Source organism: Alexandromys fortis, unplaced genomic scaffold (genome assembly GCF_014885135.2).
Source record: "Alexandromys fortis isolate MF-2015 unplaced genomic scaffold, M_Fortis_MF-2015_v1.1 scaffold_223, whole genome shotgun sequence".
Classification (NCBI taxonomy): Eukaryota; Metazoa; Chordata; class Mammalia; order Rodentia; family Cricetidae; genus Alexandromys; species Alexandromys fortis.
In genome coordinates, this window is record NW_026068095.1 from 1,254,428 (window position 1) to 1,277,844 (window position 23,417).

Genomic DNA, 23,417 nt, shown 5'->3' on the forward strand with positions numbered 1-23,417 from the left:
CCAACTTGCTTTGTGGTTATGATGTTAGTTGCAGCGACAGAAACTCTAAGATAACTGATGAGCCGTTTCCCCAGCTGCTATTTTTATTATCTATTATAAGGTTTTATTTCTGGATAAATATGTCTATAGTTTCTTTTGCTTCTGTGGATAAATTCCCAGAGGTAGAACTGTAGTTTGAAAGGTGTCTATTTGAGCCCTAGGTTGCTTTCCTAAAATGTTGGCATTGTGAATAGACTCAGGTCAAGTGCGGTGGTGCACTCCTGTGATGTCAGTCCTCGGGATGTAGAAAGAGAAAGCAGTTCAAGGGCAACTCTGGCTCCAAAGATTCGAGGGTTACCTATGTCTAAATAAATAAATAAAATTTAAGCAGTATTTTTTATTAATTCTTTGAGAATTTCATACAATCCATGCATTTTGACCATGTTCATCTTCCCCCAACTCTGTCCATAACCACTCTCTCCACCTTCCCATCTGTTCCCACTCAACTTTGAGACTTTGTTTTCTTTTTCTTTTTATGCATCAAGTTTAGCTTGTGCCACCCAGTTAATTTTGGGAGTAGGGCCCCCCCCCAAGAGTGTGGTAGACATTTCAGGGGACCACATTAATGAAAACTGATGCTCCTGGCAGTTATCAAATGACAATAGCTCCTTGGCGAGGGGTGGGATTTCATGCCCCCTTCCTCCTCTCTATTAGAGGGTTGTCTCTGCCTGGTATGAGTCTTGTATACTCAGTCGCAATCGCCAAGTTGATATGTGCAACTGCCCTGCTTTACCTGGAGGTTTCCCTGATGCTGCTGACCACCTTTGGCTCTTACAATCTTGCTGCCCCCTCTTCTTTGAAGATCTCCATGGGTGGGGATAGATAAGTTTGACCCACTCTGGGTTGAACACTTCACAGTCTCTTTTTCTGCATATTGGCAAGCTGTGGGTCTCTGTGTTGACGGACCTGTTTTACAAGGAGAACCTTTCCTAAAGACGCTTGAGAGATGCGCTGGTCTATGGGTATAGCAGTAAGTCATTGGTAGCTTCAATATGCTGTCCATTCAGCAGGATCAATAGTGGCTAGTCCTGTTGCTGACCCTTTGGGTAGTCATAAGCCACAATGTCCCTTAGCATCCCTCCTTACTCCACTGTCTGTCCTTCATGACCTTCCTGACCTTCATGGCACAACCTTCAGTCAGCTTCCACCTCAATTCCTTCTGTTCTCCTTCCCTAGCCTCTCTTCTGTACTACACTATCCAACCACAGATCACTTTTTCTACTTACACTGGATGCTTTGAAATAAGTTCATGGTTCCTATTAGAACCCAGCATCTGTACTACGTGCTATATGGTACTATGCCTGTAGCTTCTGACCTCCTGTAGCTCCCCTGTCACTATAGGAATAGTTGCACAAGCCAGGAACTAGGCCAGAGACTTAAAATCACACACATACAGACAAACAGAGAGAGAGAGAGACAGAGAGAGAGACAGAGACAGACAGACAGAGGGACACGGGTCATCCTTGATACAAGAATGCCAAGTTTATTGTGCTCAGGGGAAGCCTATATAGGGATCTTTTGGCTGCAGACCCACCAGCCAAGTCATCAAGGTCTCGTGCTCAGAGCAGCTACAGGCTGCTCAGAGCAGAAGAAAACAAGTTGTTTTGCTCAGAGCAGTTGCAAGCATAGGAAAAACAGGCAGCTCACAGGGAATTCAGGGTCCAGGGGTCCACAGCCCCCACTAGCTCCCAACAGGCTCCAGCTAGATGTATTTATTTTTGTGGTCCTAGGACCAGAACATAGAGCCATGTTGTACATGCTGGGCAAGGGCTCATGGTGATACAGCCTTTGTTCTTTGTAACAAGAATCTTAAGCTCTGTCCTTCATAAGTCCTTAGGTAGCTTTACCTGAAGTAGAAGATTTTCCTTAAAGACGTGTTACTGTTGGGGCTGGAGAGATGGCTCAGTGGTTAAGAGCACTGGCTGTTCTTCCAGAAGATCTGGATTCAATTCCGAGCACCCACTGGTGGCTTACATCTGTCTGTAACTCCAGTCCCAGGGGATCTGAGGTGATACCTTCACACCAGTGCACATGAAATAAAGTTAAGTAAACAGGTGGTGGTGGTGGCACACGCCTGTAATCCCAGCACTTGAGAGGCAGAGGCAGGTGGATCTCTGTGAGTTCGAGGACCCTTGGTCTACAGAGTGAGTTCCAAGACACGCTCCAAAGCTATACAGAGAAACAGTCTTGAAAAACAAAACAAAACAAAGACATCTTATTGTTGCTGTCAAGAAAGTTGTGGCACAGCACTTCAGTCTTCCATAAGCTATGCCCTGGGGCGTGTGACAGACTGATTCCACAATCATTACTCCTGCTTGCTTCTCATTCTTTCCTGAGTCTGAATTTCTATATTAAAGTCATCCAGTGTATATTTCCAATTGGACATTTATAAACTTCCAATATGAAAAACCTGGTTCATCAGTTAAGAACATGCTTCTCAGAACTCACATTGGGCAATTCACAGCTACCTGTACTGCTGAGCTCCAGGAGATATGATTTTGTCTTTGACACCCGTCCACATGTGCCCACACACAGACATAGATACATGAAGAAAAGTCATACCAAATCTTAAAAAAGAGAGACCTGTTGTACTGTGTAACTTATCACTGCTCCCTGTCTCAAATGGCATTTTGTTTGCTTGGGCATAGTTCCTAACGCCAAGCCGGATTTAACTCATGATCTTCCCACCTCAGCCTCCCACACAGTTGGTGAGAAGGCTTTTGAAATCCTTTTCCTTTGTTTGCTTTGAGGCAGGGTATTGTGTAGGTGAGGGTGGCCTTGAACTCCCGAGTTTCCTGCCAGTACCTTCTGGCGGCATTTCATTTGTATTTCAATAAATAAAGCTTGCTGGAAGATCTGAGAGTAAAACAGCCCTACTGGTCAGTCTTACAGACCAGGCAGTGGTGACACACCTTTAATCCCAGTAGGCACAGTAGTTTGCCATTGAAACTGGGTGGTAGTGGTGCATGCCTTTAATCCCAGTTCTAGAGAGGATTATAAAATGGGAGGAGACAGCTCTCAGACACAGTCTCATTCTGAGATTCCTGGAGACAGGATTGCCATTTCGGACTGAGGTCAAGGTAAGAGCCAATGGTTGGCTGCTTTGCTTTTTGGGTCTTCGGATTGAACCCCAATTTCAGTCTCTGAGTTTTCATCTGGAAAGTGCTTCACCTTCCAAGTGCTAAGATCTCTGGATTGTGTTACACACCTACCTGAAAGAGTTTTTGTTCCTTTCTTTAGTATAAAAATCTCCTGTTTTAGTTGAGTATGAGGTCCCTCTCACCTCTGTCTTCACAAGCTCTACTGTTTTGACATCTTGTTTCACCAAATCACCATCTTCACTCCTCAGTGCTGTTGTTGACTGACAATTCCACAGGTTCTCTGTCATCTACAAAACTCCTCAGCATCCCTGAAGCATGAATCTAATTAATGTTTATCAATAAAGTGTTGCGGGAGGTCCTTCCGCCCCTCCAACCAATAGCTGCTGAGATACCAGCCCATTGGGGCGTGGTCTCTCTCCCTTTAAAAAAGCGGCTACTTCCCTCTGCGCGCGCTCTCTCTTCTCTTCTCTTCTCTTCTCTTCTCTTCTCTTCTCTTCTCTTCTCTTCTCTTCTCTTCTCTTCTCTTCTCTTCCTGGTTGCGCAGAGGGCTGTTGTCTGGGACGGTGATCTGTAAGTTTTTTCCTCTTTAAATAAATACTACCCTATTAATCATAATTCCAAACTGGTGTGGCATTGTTCGTGACTTACGTCTTCAATAAAGAATCAGGAGCCAAATATCAGGGTAAGAACCTGAAAGATCAGAGAAGCAGGGAGCAGCTGCTAGTCATCTCCTGCCTCTTCCATTCCTCCACCCCAAAGACTGAGATCTTCTCTGGGTCTACCTTACTACTTCCTGTCTCCTCTCTGTCTACAGTATTCCAAACCTCTATGGTCAGTTACTGATTAGCTTCACCCTCTCACTCCAAGCAAACTTTATTTGTCAAAACACAAACAAAATATCACACAATGTTTCCTTCCTTTTGTCTAAATAAAAATCAAAGGTTTTAACTACTTAGTAAAACTATATACAATTAGTACAATTACTATCTACAAATATATACAGTCATAATATAATATTATTATATTAATATAATAAGAATTATATTAACAATGTCCAGTCTATTTTCACTTAACAAATTCAGAGAAAATACCCCATTATCTGTCCTATCTTAGTGAGTTCAAAGTGTTGTAACTAATTCATTTTCTTTTGTAAGTTGTAATACCAATCCCAAACTATCTTTTTATGTCTCTCAACCTTATACACTTTACACATCTACACCTCTTTTCTGAGTTTCTCTTTGGAATCTGGTAACAAGGAAAACTATATCTATTCTTCAATTCCATCAGAGACTTGAGAAGGATATAACATTACTTGAGTAAACAGAGCAAATAAATTCCAAAACTAAGAAATGACAGAAACAGCTAGCTACCTGGACAGTCACCCAAGGTTCCTCTGTAAAATTGGGGCATCCATCCTCGGCTTATGGGTCTAGAATATCTGACAGGCTTTTTTGTAAAGTAGGAATTCTGAAGGACTTTCCTGCCTTGTCTTGGCAAAGTTTGGCAGTCTACTTTCTTTTGTGTCCTGTTTGTCCAAATTGGACAACATACTGTCAGCAGTCAAGGCAAGGGCAATTTCTTGCTCAGTGGCTAACTTTTGCCACAAAGAAAAGTAAACATCATATCAAGTTTCCATCATCTTCTCTGAAGTAGATTGGTGCTTCCAGGAGCAGACACGTCTCATTGTCATAAAAAAGAACCTTATTTTAATTAAAACATCTTAAATGCTATATTCTGTAGATCTCCTAAGTGTTTGAAGACCACCTATCTATCTAAAATGTATCTCTGTTTGACCTTGGAAACATACCTAACACAGCTACAAGTTTGATTGTAGTATGTGACTATTAACCTGCATTTCTATGTTATCCTAAATAGTTTATAATAATAACTTTCAAGGACTAGGAATTTACAATATATTGTTAAATGAGCTGTATAGGTATAGTGCTTTGAAGAAAAATAGAAATGCATGTACAGTAAGAGTAGTTTCTAACAAAAATGACGATAACTTTGTATCAATATAACAAAACATCTTAGGCCGGGCGGTGGTGGCACACGCCTTTAATCCCAGCACTCGGGAGGCAGAGGCAGGAGGATCTCAGTGAGTTCGAGACCAGCCTGGTCTACAAGAGCTAGTTCCAGGACAGGCTCCAAAACCACAGAGAAACTCTGTCTCGAAAAACCAAAAAAAAAAAAAAATCTTAATAAGTGTGCAAACACATATACCATCTAACAAAAATAACCTCAGATTTGTATCAGTATACAAAAATCCATACCAATGTAAAACATTTAAGACTAGTAGTTGGTTTTTTTGGCTTAAAAGTAGATTCAATAATCTGCATTTTTATCCTATCATTTCTATATCCCCCTTATGTTTTCACAACAAGATCCCTGAATCCAATATCCTTTATTCAGTTTTTTTTTCCTGACCACTACCAATAACAATTTGTAACAAACCCCTCTAAATGATGACAAACATCCATAACCTACTGGGTGACCAAAAACACCCACCCTGCTTTTTGGGAACGTGACTGTCATGTTCTTAAAATTCCTTCTTGCTGCCTGGGGGGAACAACATCTTTACAGGACCCTGAAAAAAAAAATGGGATATTTGTCAAGTCCTAGGAGAGCTAGCTGTATCATTTGTTGTCCAGTCTCTGTGTAATGGGAAAGTGCAGGTTTTTTTTTTCTTTTGTCTCAATCTTGGCTAGAGTAGTTTGTGAGGCTGGACCATGTCAGCTTGCCGCCTCTTAGTTCTAAGTCCATCTTTGGGTGGTGTTTGTCAACTTAGTGGCATTATTACAATCTTGGTGGGATTGATGTGGGCCCCATTCTCCTTTTGGAGACTTCAAAGGTCACTGTTATGCATGGTCGTGGTTCAGTGCAGAAAACTTAAACATTTTAATTTTGCAGAGACTAAAGGACCGTAATTTGCTATGTATATCCAGAGTACACAAACTTAATTCTTAGTTTCCTGATAGAGATTCAAGCTGAATTCATGTACAAGAAGATACGTGAAACCTTTTTCTAGAATTAACTAGTACTTTATATGACCACTAATATTATGACAAAAAGTTTAAAATATACATATTGTTTTTTTTTATACATTTTGAGATATTTATACCTTAAGAAATGTTTTAAAGAGTCAAAATATAACCAAAGAATTATGAGATTAGTGGCAATAGAATAGTCTCTTAATTTTGGTTTTTCTTCTGTCCCATATCAGGTGGCTCTTCTGACATGAGACAGAGATTTGGATTTTGCTTTAACAAGCGTGCTTGGGTTTAGAGAAGGAAAGAACCATGCTCCAACTCCAGAGCCAGGTTTAATTTTTAATTGGACAGGGACTACAGAAAGATCATTTGTATTATATGTTTGTAGAGAACAGCAGAAACAAACATTTGGGAAGATTTATGAAATTTTATTCTGTTGGAAATGTGATATACCAATAGGCCAATTTACTTTTTTCTTGGAACTTTTTTTTTTTTGAACGATTCTTCCTTTTTCTTCAGATGTCTCATTTGTCCAGTGCTCTTTAGATTTCTCAGTTAGATGCCTTTATTCTCCTGGAAAGATAAAAACAAAGCTCTTCCCTAACCCTAATTTTGATAAGTTATGATAAGTTATATTTGATCACATGAAAAACATATTTTAATCTTATAAGTTAGTGTAGGTTGAAATGTTGGTAACTCTGGTAAACTATCACTTCATCTAATCAAGAAGTCTCTCTTGTTTGAATCTAATCTTTATCAATCTTGATGGTATCCATAACTTTTCTTATCCTGTGGAAACAAAAGTAAAACCTCTTCCCTAACATAGCACATATCCTGTTTGCATTCTGAAGTCAACACACGTTTAAATTATTCAGGCTGATTTATTTCAGCAGTTTTTTTCTACTAGCCAATGCCTCTCCACAGCTGTCATTTCTTTCTCATTAGTATTTAGAAAACTTAAAGCTAATAAACTGTTGTGCAATCTTTCTTTATTACCCTTTTCTGTTTATTAAGCATATCTTTTGGAGTTCGGTTAGATCTTCCTATAACTTCTGGCCCTATAGGATTTTGTGGTACACTTGTAATATGCTTTATGTTGTAATGTGCAAAAAAATTTTTCATTTTACTAGAGACTTATGCTGGAGCATTGTCTGTCTTAATTTGTACAGGTATCCACATGATGGCCATAACTTCTAATAGATATGTAATTACAGTATCAGTCTTTTCAGAACTCAAAGCAGTTGCCCATTGAAATCCTGAAAATGTATCAATGGTAGGGTATACATATTTTAATTTCCCAAACTCTGCAAAATGAAACACATCCATGTGCCAAATTTCATTTCTTTGGGTTATTTCCTGCGGGTAGTGAAGTTTGATTACACAAAGAACTAGTATGATATTTCCTTATAATTTCCTTGCCTTGTTGCCAAGTGATAGAAAAATCTTTTTTCAAACCCTTGTTATTAACATGGTGTTTCTTATGAAACTCTGAGGCTTCTAGTACACTTCTTACCAATAGTTGATCTATTTAATCATTGCTTTGTGCTGGAGGGCCTGGTAGACCTGAATGGGATCTGATAAGTGTTATATATAAGGGATCATTTCTATTTATGATTATTTCTTGTAATTGAATAAACAAAGTCAATTCTGAATCATCATGAATAAAATTCAGAAGTTTCAATATGTAAAACAAGTCTTCAAATTGAGTGTAAGTAACTATATTAAGAGGTTCTGGAAAATCTAATAATACCGTGAGAATAGAATATAATTCTGACTTTTGAACAGATTATTTAGGGCTTTAAGCCACTTTATTTCAATTTCCTGACTTACAACTTGCCTTTTCTGATTTCTTTGTGTTAGTATAGAATGTAGGGGCTCTAGAAATTGGAGTTCCCTATACAACATGAGGAACGATCCAGTTAGTTCTCTGAATTATAAACTGAATTCTCTTGCTTTTGGGATATTTGTTGCTAATCTCTCCCAAAAAAATTACTGCAAGCTCTTTGCCAATGTTCATTTTTCTGCCTATAAAGAGGAAATTTCAGCATTAGTAAAAGGTACCACAATTATCGCACAACACATCCTTATTATCAACAGGTTGCAAGCCAAACTCGGCTTACAAAGGTTTGCACTAACCAGGCAAAGTGACAGAGCCCTGTCAACCCAACAGTTGGAAGACGGAGGCAGGAGCATCAGGAGTTCAAGGTCATAATTTAGCTTTATGAGGAGTTTGAGGCCATCCTTGGTTACATGAAACCCTGTCTCAAAAACCTCAAATAAAAATTTTTTTTTTTGAGACAAGGTTTCTCTGTAGCTTTGGTGCCTGTCCTGGAACTAGCTCTTTTTTTTTTTTTTCTTTTTTTTTCGAGACAGGGTTTCTCCGTAGTTTTTGGTTCCTGTCCTGGAACTAGCTAGCTCTTGTAGAACTCACAGAGATCTGCCTGCCTCTGCCTCCCGAGTGCTGGGATTAAAGGTGTGTGCCACCACTGTCCAGCCTTGGAACTAGCTCTTATAGTCCCAGCACTTGGAAGGAAGAGGAGGAAGAGGCAGGTCAGTCTCTGAGCTTGAGGCCAGCCTGGTCTAAAGAGTGAATTCTAGGACAGTCAGGGCTACACAGAGAAACCCTGTCTCCAGAAACCAAATACCAAACCAAACATAACAAAAAAAAAAAAAAAAAAAAAAAAAACCCACAAAAAAAAAAAAAAANNNNAAAAAAAAAAAAAAAAAAAAAAAAAAAAAAAAAACCCTCAAAAACTAAAACCAAAAACCACAAAAAAAAAAAAAAATCCCCCAAACCCTCAAATGAATGAATGAATGAACACATTGCTAAATAAATATATAGCATTCTCTATTAATAAACCCAATTCCTATGTACTGGTTATGCCTCATTTCTTGACATACTTTAAAAGCCCCAATAGGTTAGCAAGGTGGAGCTACTTTCAAATCTCCAGCATGCCATGTGGTGCTCCAATTAGTCTGTGCCTTTGCACCTGTTCTGTTTCTGCTTGGGATGCCTTGGCCAGCCTGGTCAGCTGAGCAGACTCTTGAGTGACATTTCAGGCCAGGGTTCTGGTTTTTTCTCCTTCTTTGAACTACCTAGGCAGACTTAGGAGTTTCCACATTCAACAAGTATACCACTTTAACTCATTTGTGTCTACAAATCAGGTTGCTAGCTTGAGTGTGGGACTGTTGGTTATTCTCATTGTTAAATCACCAAGACTTATGCCAGGGACCGTGTCTAATGTGCATGAAAATGACTGGGTGACAGATTAGTTCTATAATAAGAAGAGCATCCTTGGTACAGCTTACATTACAGAAGTTTACTTGGGTATCTTGAGAAAATCGGTAGTAAAAATACAATCTATTAAAGGGAAGGGAAGAAATATGCATGCATCTCTCTAGCCTAATATTTACTTTGTGTTATCATTTCTGGTCTTTTCTCAAATATGAGCGTGTACACATATGCACACATGTATAGACTGTATGTAGTCATATTTTACATATGTGTAATTGAAGTTTTTACTTTCTTCCCCCAGTGCACAAGACTGAAGCCTAGGGTCTTTTTTTAAAATTTATTTTATTTTGAGACAGGGTTTCTCTGTAGCTTTGGAGCCTGTCCTGGAACTTTCTCGGTCGACCAGGCTGGCCTTGAACTCACACACATTCGCCTGTCTCTGCCTCTCTAGTGCTGGGATTAAAGGTGTGTGCCACCACTGCCTGCCTAAGTCTACCACTAAGCCATACTCTTTTTCCTTCTCCACTTTAAGCATTTTAAACTTAACTATATGTAAACTTTTTCGTTGTTGTTTACAAAAGTGTGTGTGTGTGTGTGTGTGTGTGTGTGTGTGTGTGTGTGTACTGGAAAGTGTGAGGGTCAAGACATGTATGTGGAGCTCAGAGGACAGTTTGAAGGAATTAGATCTCTCCTTCCACCACGTGGGTCCTAGGGATTGAGCTCAGGCTGTCAGGCTTGGCCCAGGTGCCTGCCCTACTGGGCCACCTCACCAGCATCCCTGCAAATGTTTGCCAGAACTCGCGTACAACCCTCCAACCTGGGTGGGTTCAGGTCCTGCTCCGGGGACTTGAGTGGCCTCAGATAAGTCCCCGAATTTCTCAAAGTCTCATTTTTCTCCTGTGTGCAAAGGAAAACAAGGTCCCATCTGATAACGGTGCTTGCAAGCCCTGGGTGAGCCCTTTTCCGGTTTGCCTGCAGATAAGGGCGTGTGATGGTTGGATACACCTGCTGATTCTTTTATGGTTAACTCTGGGAGCACCCAGCCGAGGTTGAAGCTGGCCAGGTGGTTGCAGAGGGCACCTGGGCCATTACTTAGGGACACCCACTGCACATGTAGTGGTAGAAGTTGTTTTGGGGGTTTCGTTCTTTCTGAAGCAGAGAAACACTCATTCAATGCAACTTGTAAAGCTCCAGCCCAGCCCAGTCTTATTGCCTCTTTGCTGTTAGGTATCCATGCCGCTCTTTAAGTCCTTGTCAGGTTAGTTTGCAAACAAGTCTGTATTTCTGGAAAGGCACGAAAAAGGTATGGAAAGGAAAAGAAATCTGTTTTCCTTTATTTTTTCTTGGTTTATGTTCATTATACATAACGAGGGATACGATTCAAGCATGTAATTTTCTTTTTACGTATTAACCCCTATGCGCACCCCTTTCTCCCCCCCTTACTTTTCCCCAGATAGTCATACGTTTCTTATCATGTATGTGTAAACCTATCTATCCATCCATCCATCCATCCATCCATCCATCCATCCATCCATCCATCCATCCATCCATCATCGTCTATCTTGATACACACACACAATCTAGGTCCACATATGAGAGATACTCGTCTAAGTGTATAAAACCGAAGACCCACAATCTTTTGTCTTTTCAAGTTTGGTCTTTCTCGCATATATGTGACTATATATATGTGTGTATGTAAAGAAGACTGCACACTGAGAGAAAACATACTTGTTTTTTCTTAAATCTGATCTGGCTTATTTCACTTCATATGACGATTCTCAATTCAGCCTACTAGAAATCTTCGCGTTGCCTTCTGCACATCGTCCACCCGGTTCACCGCTCCCAGCGAGTGCAAGTCCAGAGTGTGCAAGCCGCACTCGCACTTTTTATGTCCCTATGCACCGCGCAGCCCGGGCACCGCAGCTCCACCTGGCTCCGCGGCCGGGCGCACAAAGAGCGGCGCGGGCGGCGACGGGCCGGGACGCAGAAAGTAGTCCCGACCACGCCGGCCCCAGTGTCGGCCGACGTCGCCTCACGCCCTCCGCCGCCCGGGGAAAGAATCCCATTGGAATGCGCCCCGGAAAGACCTTTCCCCGTCCGCCTGCCGGGGTTCGCGAGGCCCATCTCGCGGGGACACTCCGCGGGGAGTGGGCGCGCGCAGTGGCGGCGGCTCCCGAGCTCCGGCGGCGGCGCGCCGAGGAGGGGTCGGGCGCGCAGGGAGACGGCAGCGGCCCCGCGGCGAATCCCTGCGCCGCAGCGAGAGGAAGAGGCTGAATGAGGCGCCGCGCGGGGGACGTGGGGCGCCGCGGGAGGAGGCGGCGGCATGGGGGCAGGCGCTGGCGTCGCGCGAGCCCGGGCCGGAGCGGCGCGCTAGAGCCCTGACGTGCGCCCTTTTCTTTCTTCTTCTCGGTCTTCTCCCGGCCGCGGAAAGCATGAGCGTGCAGACCCGCCGCTGCGGCGGTCGCCCCGGCTCCTCGCTCGCGCGTCCCCTGGCCGCCGGTCGCCGGTGAGGGCCGCGAGCGCGCGCCGAGCGGGGAAGATGGGGGCCGTGCTTAGGAGCCTCCTGGCCTGCAGCTTCTGCGTGCTGCTGAGAGGTGAGGCGAGGCCGGGGCAAAGTTGCCGGGGTCGGGGAGAGGGGGAGGGGAGGCGGCGGGGACAGCGGTCGGGAAAGAGGCCTGGTGCCCGGGTGCCGCGCGAGAAAGGGGCCCGCGATCGGGGGCCGCGCCCGGCCACGGTGCACACCCCTGCCCGGCCCCGCGGAGCGCCCGGACAAAGCTGCGGGCCTTGGGGGTGACCCCGGCCCCCCGCACTCCGTCCGAATGACCGACTGTGCCTCGCTCTGCCTGCACTCTGGGCAGAAAGGGTCTTTTGTAGTTCGGCTTTCAGCACCATTGGTGTTGACCTCCTTCTCCCTCGAAGCCCCCACCTTTCCCGTGTCTCTTAGGTGAACTTTTTTTTTTCTTCTTCAAACCTCACTATTTTTCCTCTCCCCTCCAGGCCTTGTTACAACTAATAATTGGCTTCCGTTTGGGATAGAATGATCCTGGGTGAGAGCACAGTTGGAAATTGACTCTAGGGTTATAGGTCGCGCTTTTCAGCATTGGCGACTCTCCTGAGCCCATAATAAAAACACAAACGTTGTCCTCGCAACCCCTGGCATTCAGGACTCGCCCCCCTGTTTTCGGAGTGTGCAAGTGTACAGTTGGCACCAAGTAAGGAAGTCATCCTCGTGTGGCGAGGAGCCTATCCTGGGAACTAAATTATCATTTGCTGGGCACCCCTGGGAACTGCTTGGCACTTTAGTAAATAACAGAATGCCCCGGGTAATTTGCTATGGGAATCGCTTAAATTGAGTGGCTCCGTGGTGTTTGGAATTGGACTGAGAAGCTGACACCTACGTCCTGGCTTTTTGCTGTGTGACAGTTTGCCAAGCGAAAGCTTGTCGACGGTCTTCTCCAGTTGATGAGAGATGGGGCTGATGCTGTTGAGTGTGTGACCTGTGCAGGAATGTAGGTGGTGGTTGGCGCTGGGGCTTGCAGTTCTGCTTTTGTTAATTTCACTTGTGCCAGTTAATGGGACCTCTCTGGAATTCTTAGTTGTTAACTTAACCAGCTAAACTTCTAAGTCCTCCAGAAGTAAGGAAGTCGATCAAGCAGAATAGTAACTAACAATCTTACAAGCGGGACAGGTGTGTCATCTCCGTATGTATGTGGATTTGAGTAAGAGTAGTTGCCTTTAAAAAGAAGTAAAGTAAGCATTTTCTAAAAATAAGCACATCCCAAATTGTCTAGTCTTACTTGTAAACTCCGGAAAAGATAATTGCTGTTTAATTTCCATGGCAGAGGACTTCATATCATTACATACTCGAGAGATTTAATAACTATGTGTTTATTTTGTTATAGTAAACTCTACTATGAAAGGAGATTTCGCTATAGCTGTGAGGAAGTTGTAATTGAGAATCTAATTGACAGGTTCATGAGAGTTAAATGTAAGAGCCAGTGGATTGATTGGAGTTGTGAAAGCCCAAATCCATAACCTAGGCTGGATTTGGCTTCTGATAGTGTAGTTGCAGTTCTCAGCAGAGCATGGTGTGGTGCAAATGCTGTTTATTGTGATACCGGGTTTCAGTCTAGAGTAGATTCGTGACTTGGGTGTATTTGCCTTAAAGTTCAGAAGCATGATGCTATGTAACAAGCCCCAGAAGAAGTAACTGTCCAAAGTGGAGCTTCCTTTAAATGTAGCATAATAAGGCGATCTTTCTTCTGTTTAGCACTAATTGTGAGTACATACCATTTCAGTAAAACTGTCTTTTGATATAAAAGATTCTTGTTCCTAATTTGAATTCTCTTTACTCCTTGATAATGTTAGCTTCTGTTCTGACAGTTGCCCTGAGTTTTCCAGGAGCAAATTGTGATTTAATTCCTTCTAGTTCACAGAGCAGGTGGCGCTTCACACTGGGTGTGAGTCTGGGACTTTGGGCCATGTGGCCTTGTTTATCAGCAGTTGAGAGTCATTTAGTACTGCCATGGTCGGGCAGCACCTCTATCCCTGTTACCAGGTGATGACGTTTATCGGAAAAACATTTGAAACTTGGGGATTTCAACCCACAAGTCTTGAGTTTAAAGCCAGATCTTCATCTCCCAGCCTCCCAGGTTCTCCCAGCCTCAGTTTATCTATAAACCATGGGTAATGATACCTGTCTGTCTGATTTGCAGGGTTATTAGGTGTGTTTAATGAAGGAACATATAAAGTGCTTTCCAAATATTAATTAAAAAATGTTTTTAAGACAGGATTTTTCTGAGTTGCCCAGGCTGACCTCTAAATGCAACTATTCTCCTTCCTCAGCCTCCTGAGGCTCATAAGTGTGATTTTGTGTGTGAAACTTTTTTGGTTATGGATGTGTCCTCGATTGTTGGTGATTACAAATTTAATTTTCAGGAATGTTTAAAGTAGACGGTATTGTGGTCATTTGCAAGGAGTGGGGACACTGACTGCCAGCTAGTTTGTCATGGCAGGTGTGCCCAGAGTAGCTCCTGTGGGAGCTGTGCATCAGGCAGACAGGGCTGTGCTCTGTTAGACTTCACAGCTTAGGTTAGGTCTAATCTACCCAGGTACCAATAGAAAAAACCAGTATCTCTGATTTTCTAGATGAAATATTTTTGGAAAGAATTATGGTTCTATGCTGGGTGGTGGCACACGCTTTTAATTCCAGCACTTGGGTTTAAGGCCAGTCTGGTCTACAGAGCGAGTTCTAGCACTAGATCCATAGCTACTGAGAAATGCTGTCTTGAAAAAGCAAACAAAAATTACAATTTCATAAAAGATTTATTTTTTTTAATTTTAAAAGATTATGTGTGTCTGTATTTATGAATGTAGAGGCCAGAAGCATGGATTCCCTGGAGCTAGAGTTACATGTGGTTGTGAGCCAGCACCGTGGATGCTGGGAATTGAACTCAGGTCCTCTTGAAGACAGTGTCAAGAATTACAGTACTTGAAGGCAAGCATGGAAGCATATGCCTGTAATTCCAGCTCGTCAAGGCCAGTCTAGACTACATAGTAAGTCAAACTTTATCAGTAGCAACAACCATCATCCCCCAATACACAAAATACAAACTTTGAAATGATGTCAAAATATGTACGTAGTAAATACATGCTTGGTTTTCTTTGAGGGGGCTTTTTAAACTTCTAATTATATTCTGTATAATATTTTGGGGGGAATTTTATACACATATACAATGTATTTTGGTTATATTCATTCCCCTCTCCCCCATTCTTTCACCTAGCTCCTCCCCCTAACTTTTCCTAAATCTGCCCTCACCCTAGAGTTCTTTCTCAAAATAACCCACCAAGTGCAATTTGTGTTGCCCTGTATACTCCTGAATTTGGAGCCATTTACTTGAATGTAGTAAACCTAACAGGGGCCACACACTGACTTTTCCTCTCCCAGAAGCCATCAGCTGTCCATAGCTCCTCAGGTAGCAGTGGGGCTCATGAGCTGCTCCCCACCTCCATGTTGGAATGCTGACAGACTTGATCTTGTGCGGGTCTTGTGCAGGTAACCCCAGCTGCTGTGAGTTCCTGAGTGCGGTGGTCCTGTCATGTAGAGACATTATTTTGCTCTGACCTCCATGACTTTTGGCTCTCTTAGGAGTTCCTGATCCTTGTGGTGAAGGGAGTGTGATGTAGATCTGCAGATGTTCCACTTGTGGCTGGGCTTGTTATGTGACAGCTCTTTGCTACCTGCCTTCCTACCCCTTCTCCCCCTTTGTGGACTGGTGAATGGGATCAGAGCAACCTAAAGTGTTTCTAATTTACATTCGTAGAAAATGGAGTCTCCCAAAATGGATTTTCCTTTAAATCAGGTATTACAAAGTTTTGGGGCCGTCAAATAGTCTTTGGCATGGGAATCAGGAGATCTAGGTTATAGTTCTAGGTTTGGTGTTCTGTGCTTGGGTTGGTCACTAAGTCTCTTTATACCTTATTGTCTTCATCAGTGCAAGGGACCCTTTTGGAGATTTCTGCCCATTTAAGGGCTTTGAGAAGTCTTGAAAGTACAAGGGTCAGTTGTAGCTTTCCTTGCAGAGTAGCACTCAGACTTGACAGTGGTATGTTTTTTTGTTTTGCTTTCCCTTTTTGAGACAGTTCTCCTTATAGACTCACTGTTCCTGCCTCTGCCTCCTAGGTTCTGGCATTACAGGCATGTCCCACCATGCTTGACTCTTGACAGTGTATGTCTGTGTTATGTGCCTTCATGCTTGTGCACCTGTGTAGGAGCATGCGCTCCGTGTGTCCTCAGTTGCTCTCCATCTTATATTTTGAAAAAGGTTCTTTCACTGGATGTGGGTTTCAGTGATTGGCTGATCTCAAGCCCCCGGGGTATTCCACTCCTGTCTTTACTTCCCCATGCTGAGATTACAGATGTTTCTGTGTGGGTTTTTACATGGGTGCTAGAAATATGAACTCAGGTCCTCCTGTTTGCATAGCAAGCATTTTGCCCACTGAACCATCTATTTTTTTTTTAATGGTGAAAAAGTGTATATTTAGAATTAGCCGGCTGGGCTCAGTTTAATGATTCTAATCTTGTTGGCAACATCCAGAGCATCATAATCAGGAGCCAACCGAACATACGCCTTCTTCTCTCCGTCGGGCCTTATGAGGGTGTTGACTTTGGCCACATCGATGTCGTAGTTTCTTCACAGCCTGTTTGTCTGGTGCTTGTTGGCCTTGACGTCCACAATGAACACAAGTGTGTTGTTGTCTTCTATCTTCTTCATTGCTGACTCGGTGGTCAGGGGAATTTGATGATGGCATAGTGGTCAAGCTTGTTCCTCCTGGGCGCGTTCTTCCGGGGGTATTTAGGCTGCCTTCGTAGCCGCACGGTCTTGGGCCACCGAAAGGTGGGCGAAGTTCGGATCTTCTTTTTGTGGCCTTTCAGTACTGCCTTCTTGGCTTTCAAGGCCTTGGCTTTGGCGCCATCTTGACGAAAAGGCCTGAACCATCTTTTTAAAACATTTTTTTTTTTTTTAAATTTTAGGTAACTTTTGCTGTAAGAAACACACTGGAGAAGATAAGGTGATCTTTTGAGTTTTAGGCAGACTCAGGTGAATTGGTGATGTTGATGACAAGTTGGTTTTGTTTGATCCGGTGCTTTCATCCTAGCTTACTTGTCCTAGGTTTGCTCATTTGGCTAGAGAATAATTTGTAAGCCTTTTAAGTTTCAGTTTACTGTTATCAGAAGTGCTAACAATGTTTACCCATCCATCTGTTTTTTAGGGATTTTTTTCTTTAATTAGAGCTGTTCTCATTTGCTAAACTGACCTGTGTCCTTAACCATACTTTGACCATCAAAAAGCACTTATCTTTTTTCAATATCAGGCAATTGTGTGAAGAGATACATTGATGGTAATTATTTTCTGAGAACAAAATTTGTCTGAATAATTTAGATGTATTGGAAAAACAAGTAAAAAATTTGGTACTGACTACTCTGGGAAACTGGTTTTCACTGTGGAAATTTTAGTGAAAGTTTATCTTTGGAGATGATTATAAAGAGACTGTTAGAAAGGTGGGTTTTTATCATCCTGTTTTCTGTCACTCTCTCTCTTCTGACAAGCAAGTTATATAGCCTGCTTTGCTTTCTGTTCAGTCATAACCAGCAAGATATTTTTAGTGAGAAAAGGTTTGTGAAGGAGTACTGCCACTGGTAGGCATTGAATAAGTGGCTGCTCCAGGTTAAGTCAGGCTTGGTGGCTGTAATCCCAACATTTACAAGGAAGTGGCAGGAAGATCAAGAGCTGAGCTTGAGGCCATCCTGAGCTACATAAAATCTTGTCTCAGAAAGTCCTGTCAAAATGTATCCAACTTTAAACATTTAAATGCTCACTATGCTTCAGGTACCACTTGCCTGTTGATAGTTTCAGGACTATGTTTTTGAAAGTTTTAAATCTGTTATTGAAACATTCTACTTCTGATGTTTGTGTTTTGCTTTATATGAAATAGGATGCTTGCTGGCGACTTTATATTTATTGTACATTATTGGCAGTCTCACTGTAGCCCAGGTTGACCTTAAACTTGCTGCCCTTGTGCTGCCTCAGCCTCCCTTCGTGCTGGGACTGCAGGGTGAACAGCCCCTCTGGGCTTTCTTTTCACCTTCTGTTTTCATGTGCAAATACTTCGTGTGTGTGTGTGTGGGGGGGGGTTTAGAAACTGGCATTTACCGTATTTTGAGGCAGGGTTTCTCACGGTCTGGGACTTAACAGCAAGTGAGTTCCAGTATTTGTTGATCCCTGCCTCCCTGTTTCTGGGTTACAGGCCCACCGCTTCTGGCTGTGGGTTTATTTATTTTTTTTTTTTTTTAATAAAACAAGGGTTCTAGGGATTAAACTCAGGTCCTCTTGCTTGAAAGACATTTTAAAAATAGTACGTTATGGACTGGCCCACTCCCCTAGCCCCCTTTTTCTTTCTGAAGGGTTATAGCTTTAACACTGATTTAGGTGATGATGACTATAAATAAGCTAAAGAGTGGAGAAGTCAAGCTCAATTGATTGATACTTTTTCACCTAGTAAAAGAGTTAAGTAAGATGGGTAGGGGTGGTACATATCTTTAATCTTTGGGAAGATCTCTGTGAGGAGTTCTGTGAGTTTAAGGCCAGTCTGGCCTGCACAGTGAGCTCCAGGACAGCCAGGGCTGTTACACGGAGAAACCCTGTCTTGAAAAACTAAACAAAGAAAAAAGGAAAAAAGAAAAGAGTTAAGTACAAGTAATACAATTTTATCAAAGTGATTAGAAGTATCCGGTTGGTGGGTTCTTTCCTGAAGACTGAGTAGATGCTATCTGTACGAAGTTCTTAAGTGTTCTTAGCCTTAGCATGTGTTCCCGTGTCTTCTGTAATAAGTTCCGCTTTAATGACTCAAGCACTGCTCTTTAGGGATGACTGTGAAAGGCAAATACATAAAGAAGAATCAGTTTGCCCTTAACATGATTTATTTTGCAGGGTATGGCAGTGCAAGCCTTTAATTCCAGTTAGTTGAAGGCTAAGACAGGAATATTGAAGTTTGGAGGCTCTAAATAAATAAAAAGTCTGTCTACATAAGTACAGAGAAAACGGTGTTGTTAGAAATTAGTACAGTTTTGTTTCTTATGGCATGTTAGTTCTGGCAGTGATGGTACTCAGGAAAGGGTCAAGCTGCTCAGGCATGAGATTAGAAAACAAGAAAAAGTGCTTGGGTTCTTGTTGAGTGATTGGCACTTGGATGTAATGGATCTGTTGTCTATTTTCTGTTTAGTTTGCTTAGAAGGGCCATGTATAAGTGCTTTGACCATTTGGAACTGATTTCAGAAGATTGGAGATGCAAGATGACGTTGAAGTATGTAAGTGACTAATTGATACCAGGCCTAACGTCACTGGTCAGGTTCTTAGTGTGAAGAGAAAATGCAGAGGTCACCCTAATCATCAGTTGCCATCCCCCCACAAGAAAAAAGGTCACTCAGATAATACAGTTTTTACCTTACCAAATACTTGACTAGGAGGTATTTTCTGCATTGGCCTTGGTTACTTTTATCACTGTAAGACCCAGGCCACACGGTGTAGATTATTAGAGTAAGAATCTTTATTATTTATTGGCCAACTTTATTAGAAAGTGAAGATTAAGAATATTCCCATATTTTGGGAGGCAGAGGCAGGCGGATTTCTGTAAGTTTGAGGTCAACCTGGTCCACAGAGAGTTCCAGGACAGCCAGGGCTGCACAGAGAAACCCTGTCTCAAAAAACCCTGAAAGAAACTTGTATCTGTGCTTGACAATACAGATTTCCCCTTCTTCTCTTTATTCCCTAAACAACAGTACTGTAACATGTTTTACAGAGTGCTTATGTGAGGTGCTATATTCTTGAGAGGATTAAAGAATTCAGGGTGGGATGTCTGTCTGTGTGTGTGTTAAATGTACACACCATGCATATGTGTTAAATGTACATACTACACATTTTATATAAAATTTTTACATCTACAGGTTTTGGTAGGTGGCCTGAGTTAGGTGTGGGGTAGGAGGATGAGCGTGGAAATGCTAAAGAATTGGTTTGCAGAAAGTGACTGTACTGTGTCCCCTCTCTACCCCCATGTTAGGTGTGGAACCAGGGCCTGTGCATAAAGGCAAGCACACTCCACTGAACTGCATTCAGTCCTTACTTTTTGGAGAGAGCTCAAATCTTGTGGTCCTCTTGCCTTTACCTCCTGAGTGCTGAATTATTATGTTCTACCATTTCTGGCTATGACTAGTCTTTTAAACCCATTTTTAAAAAGGCATAATTCACATAGTGTAAAAATTTAAAAGTGTTCACATAGCATACAGATCTCAATTTTTAAGTGTCCAGTGGTTTTTAGTATATTCACAAAGTTGTAGATATCACTATGATCTTATTCCGGAACATTTTTAGTATTTGCCAGTAGTCTTCAAACCCCTTAGCAGTCCTTTGTATCTTCTCTGTCCCAGTCTCTGGTAATTGTGCATCCGCTGTGTCCTCTGTGGATTGCCCTTTTTGAATAGTTCAGAGAAATGAGACAGTGTGTGGCTTTTTGTGTCTAGACTCTTTCACTTTGCATAATTTTTGTAATATTTATCGTAAATATGAATCTGTATTTAATCCCTCTTTAGAGCTGAGTAATTGCATTGTTTAAGATATGTGAAATGAATATGGGCTTGATTGTTGGATTCTTCACCTTAAGTCATTTTTTAAAACTTTACCCTCCCCCATTTGTTTTGAGAAAGGGATTTACTGTGTAGTACAAGCTGGCCAGGAACTTGGAATCTTCCTGCTTCAGCTTCCTGAGTGCTGGGATTATATGCATGTGTCACTACACACAGCAAAAACCTCAACAACTGTTTGAAGTTACTGAATAGATTACAGAGTAGTATTTCTATTGAGCTGCTGAGATTTACCTAGATGCTTACTAGCATTTCTTGTTTTTCTCTTTGACTTATAAATAGCTGTGTCTTAGATAAACCAGTTGTGTGTGTGTGTGTGTGTGTGTGTGTGTGTGTGTGTGTGTGTGTACACATGCATGTGGTGGCCAAAGGTTGATGCTGGGTATTTTCTTCAGGTACCCGCCCTATGTATTGAGACTTGGAGCACATTAATTTGGCTAGACTTGCTGGTCATGAGTTTCAGGGATTGCTTGTCTCTCCTAGTTTTTTTTTAAACCTGAGTTCTGGGTATTGAACTCTGGGGTCTCATGCTTGCACAGCAAGGCACTTTACTGTGTCATCCTCCTAACTCTTCCTTAATAAACTATTTTACTTTTGGTACTTACATCTACCGAGTCTATATCTACTAAACTCATATTTAGAATAATAAGATAGAAAAGACTTAGAATTCTGTGTTCTTTGATTTTACACCTTAGGTAGGTGGGCAGCTGACTTAAGGTTGTCTTGCTAGTGCTCTGCAGCTGCACCTTCAGTGTTTCCACCTTTTTACCTAAGACAGGGTGTCACCATGAGCCCAGGGTGGTCTGTAATTGATAATTCTCCCATCTCAGCTGGGATTATGTGAGTGTACCACTGTGTTTTTTATGGTTTTTGGAATGATACTGAAAAATGATTTATTTATCTTTGAGACTGGGGCTTGGTATGTCGCCCAGGTTGGCCATGAATTTCTGGTCCCAAGTGATTTTTCTTCCTCATCTTTTTAAGTAGCTGGGCAAGCAAATGTCACCACACCCAGCTAATCACTTTTTATAAAAGATAAAATGATTTTGGAGTTTGCAAGTAGATGGTTTGTTACAAGATTGCAGATAAAAACCAGTCTGTACTTAGGTAGAAGAGAGGTTCATCTTAGCAAAAGCTCTTTCCTTAGTCCACCACCTAGTTCAGCACCAAACACAGGGACACTTGGTTTCTAGGGAAGGGCCAGAAAGCCAGCAGGAACTCTGTGGGAGTTGAGCCAAGTGGAGAGGGTAAGCAGATTGCATGATCAGAACGTCTAACTGGAAAATTATGTTTTTGTCTGCTCAGCTGATACTTGGAACGAGGGAGAAAGTTGTGCATCTGCTTTCTTAAACTTAGGGTGAGCCAAAGTTTAAGGGCTTGGAGGAACGAAGTCTGGCTGAAGTTTGGTCAAGCCTAGTCAGCGGGGACTGTGATGTGCATTTGTCAGATCCCTGTTGTCTAGAACAGAACTTGTCTCCCTTGGAGATGGAACAGAATGTGAGGTTGTGAGGCTAGCCTCTTTAGATCTGGCCTGATTGCTCTCGTGGGTGTGACAAGAGTAGTACTTTGCCACACATCGAATGGGTCTTTTAATGACTTTGCACAGAATTTTGAAAGGACTTTCAGATTAGATTTTTAAAAGCCTTTTGAGGCTAGAAATTAAGTATTAAAGAACTCACCATCAGGTTTCAATTCTGGATAAGATTTGGATTAATTCCTGTATTTCAGATGTTTTCCAAATACTCTGGGATTTTGGGGCTTGCCAGGAAGTCACCATCCTTTATGTACCTGTGAAAATGGGAACTCTATGAGCCAGAAAGCAGGGCAGGTTTCCAAGGAAGCTCTGAACATAGCCGGTACACTCTGCTACGTGGAGCTCCTTTAAAGTCTGTGATCCCATGAGACTGAAGCTTCAGCCCATCTGGTGCTTCCAGTTTGGAGACAGACTGAGTGAACTTAGGGAGTAACTGTATTCAGGAGGAACTTTGGAACTGAGGAGATAGGCAAGAAGAAAAGGTAACTCTTAGATTACAAAGGATTAGACTGTTACCAGCAATGGAGAATTTAAGAAAAGAGAGAGAGGTATTACTTACATCCAGGAAGTAGGGCATTAAAGCATCAGCAATATTTTAAACAAAACCCACAATCATCCTTTAACAGGTCATCCAGCTCTGTGTAATTAATTCTTGTTCTGCTGGGTCTGTGTGTTAGTCTCATGAACCCATCTATTTATCTACCTGCTTTTTGGAAATCCTGACTCAGTCTTTTTGTGTCATCTAAAGAGATGCCATTGGACACCTGTGCACAAGAGTCACCTGGCACAGTGACCTTTTTCAGTGTCAACTTTTTTTTTGAAGATGAATATTTGCTGATTTGCAAGTGTGTCCCAGGAAGCATTAGAGTAAAATCACATGGTATGACTTTAATGAGTGGTTGCAACAGAAATAATGCAGTTGGCAAGGATGTATTGTGTGTAGTGGTTTTTGAAGCATGCACACCAAATTGGGTCCATCCAAAAAGTTTTATTTAAGATGCCTGTAAGCAGACTGATAAACTTTATTTTAAAAGGGGAGTGGCTAGTATATCCAATAAGTGAATATAGATGAATATAACATTTCCAGAGAAAAGGCTAAAGATATAATCCGCAGACATAGTGTTCTCAAAATACCAAGCAAACATAGAATATGTCAAGAGCAAATAAACATTATCAATTAAAAGACTTAGTAAGTTTGGAATAAACACTTCTTGTCCATACAGTAAAATATCTTAAGTTAATGATGTGAGTTCTCAACTAAGAACCCTAGTCTACCTAGAAGTTACTGCATTCAAATTAAAGAAGTTAATTGCGACCAAGT

General features: G+C 42.0%; 1 protein-coding gene across 1 annotated transcript in view; it reads left to right on the forward strand.

Moving 5' to 3' along the window:
- Window positions 1-11,666: 11,666 nt before the first annotated feature.
- Window positions 11,667-23,417, forward strand: part of Lrp6 (LDL receptor related protein 6) — a 117,632-nt gene continuing 105,881 nt past the window's right edge. Inside the window, exon 1 of the mRNA XM_050123234.1 lies at window positions 11,667-11,959. Within this exon, the coding sequence (XP_049979191.1) occupies window positions 11,905-11,959 (55 nt within the window). The 5' untranslated portion in view covers window positions 11,667-11,904. The remainder of the gene's footprint in view (window positions 11,960-23,417) is intronic.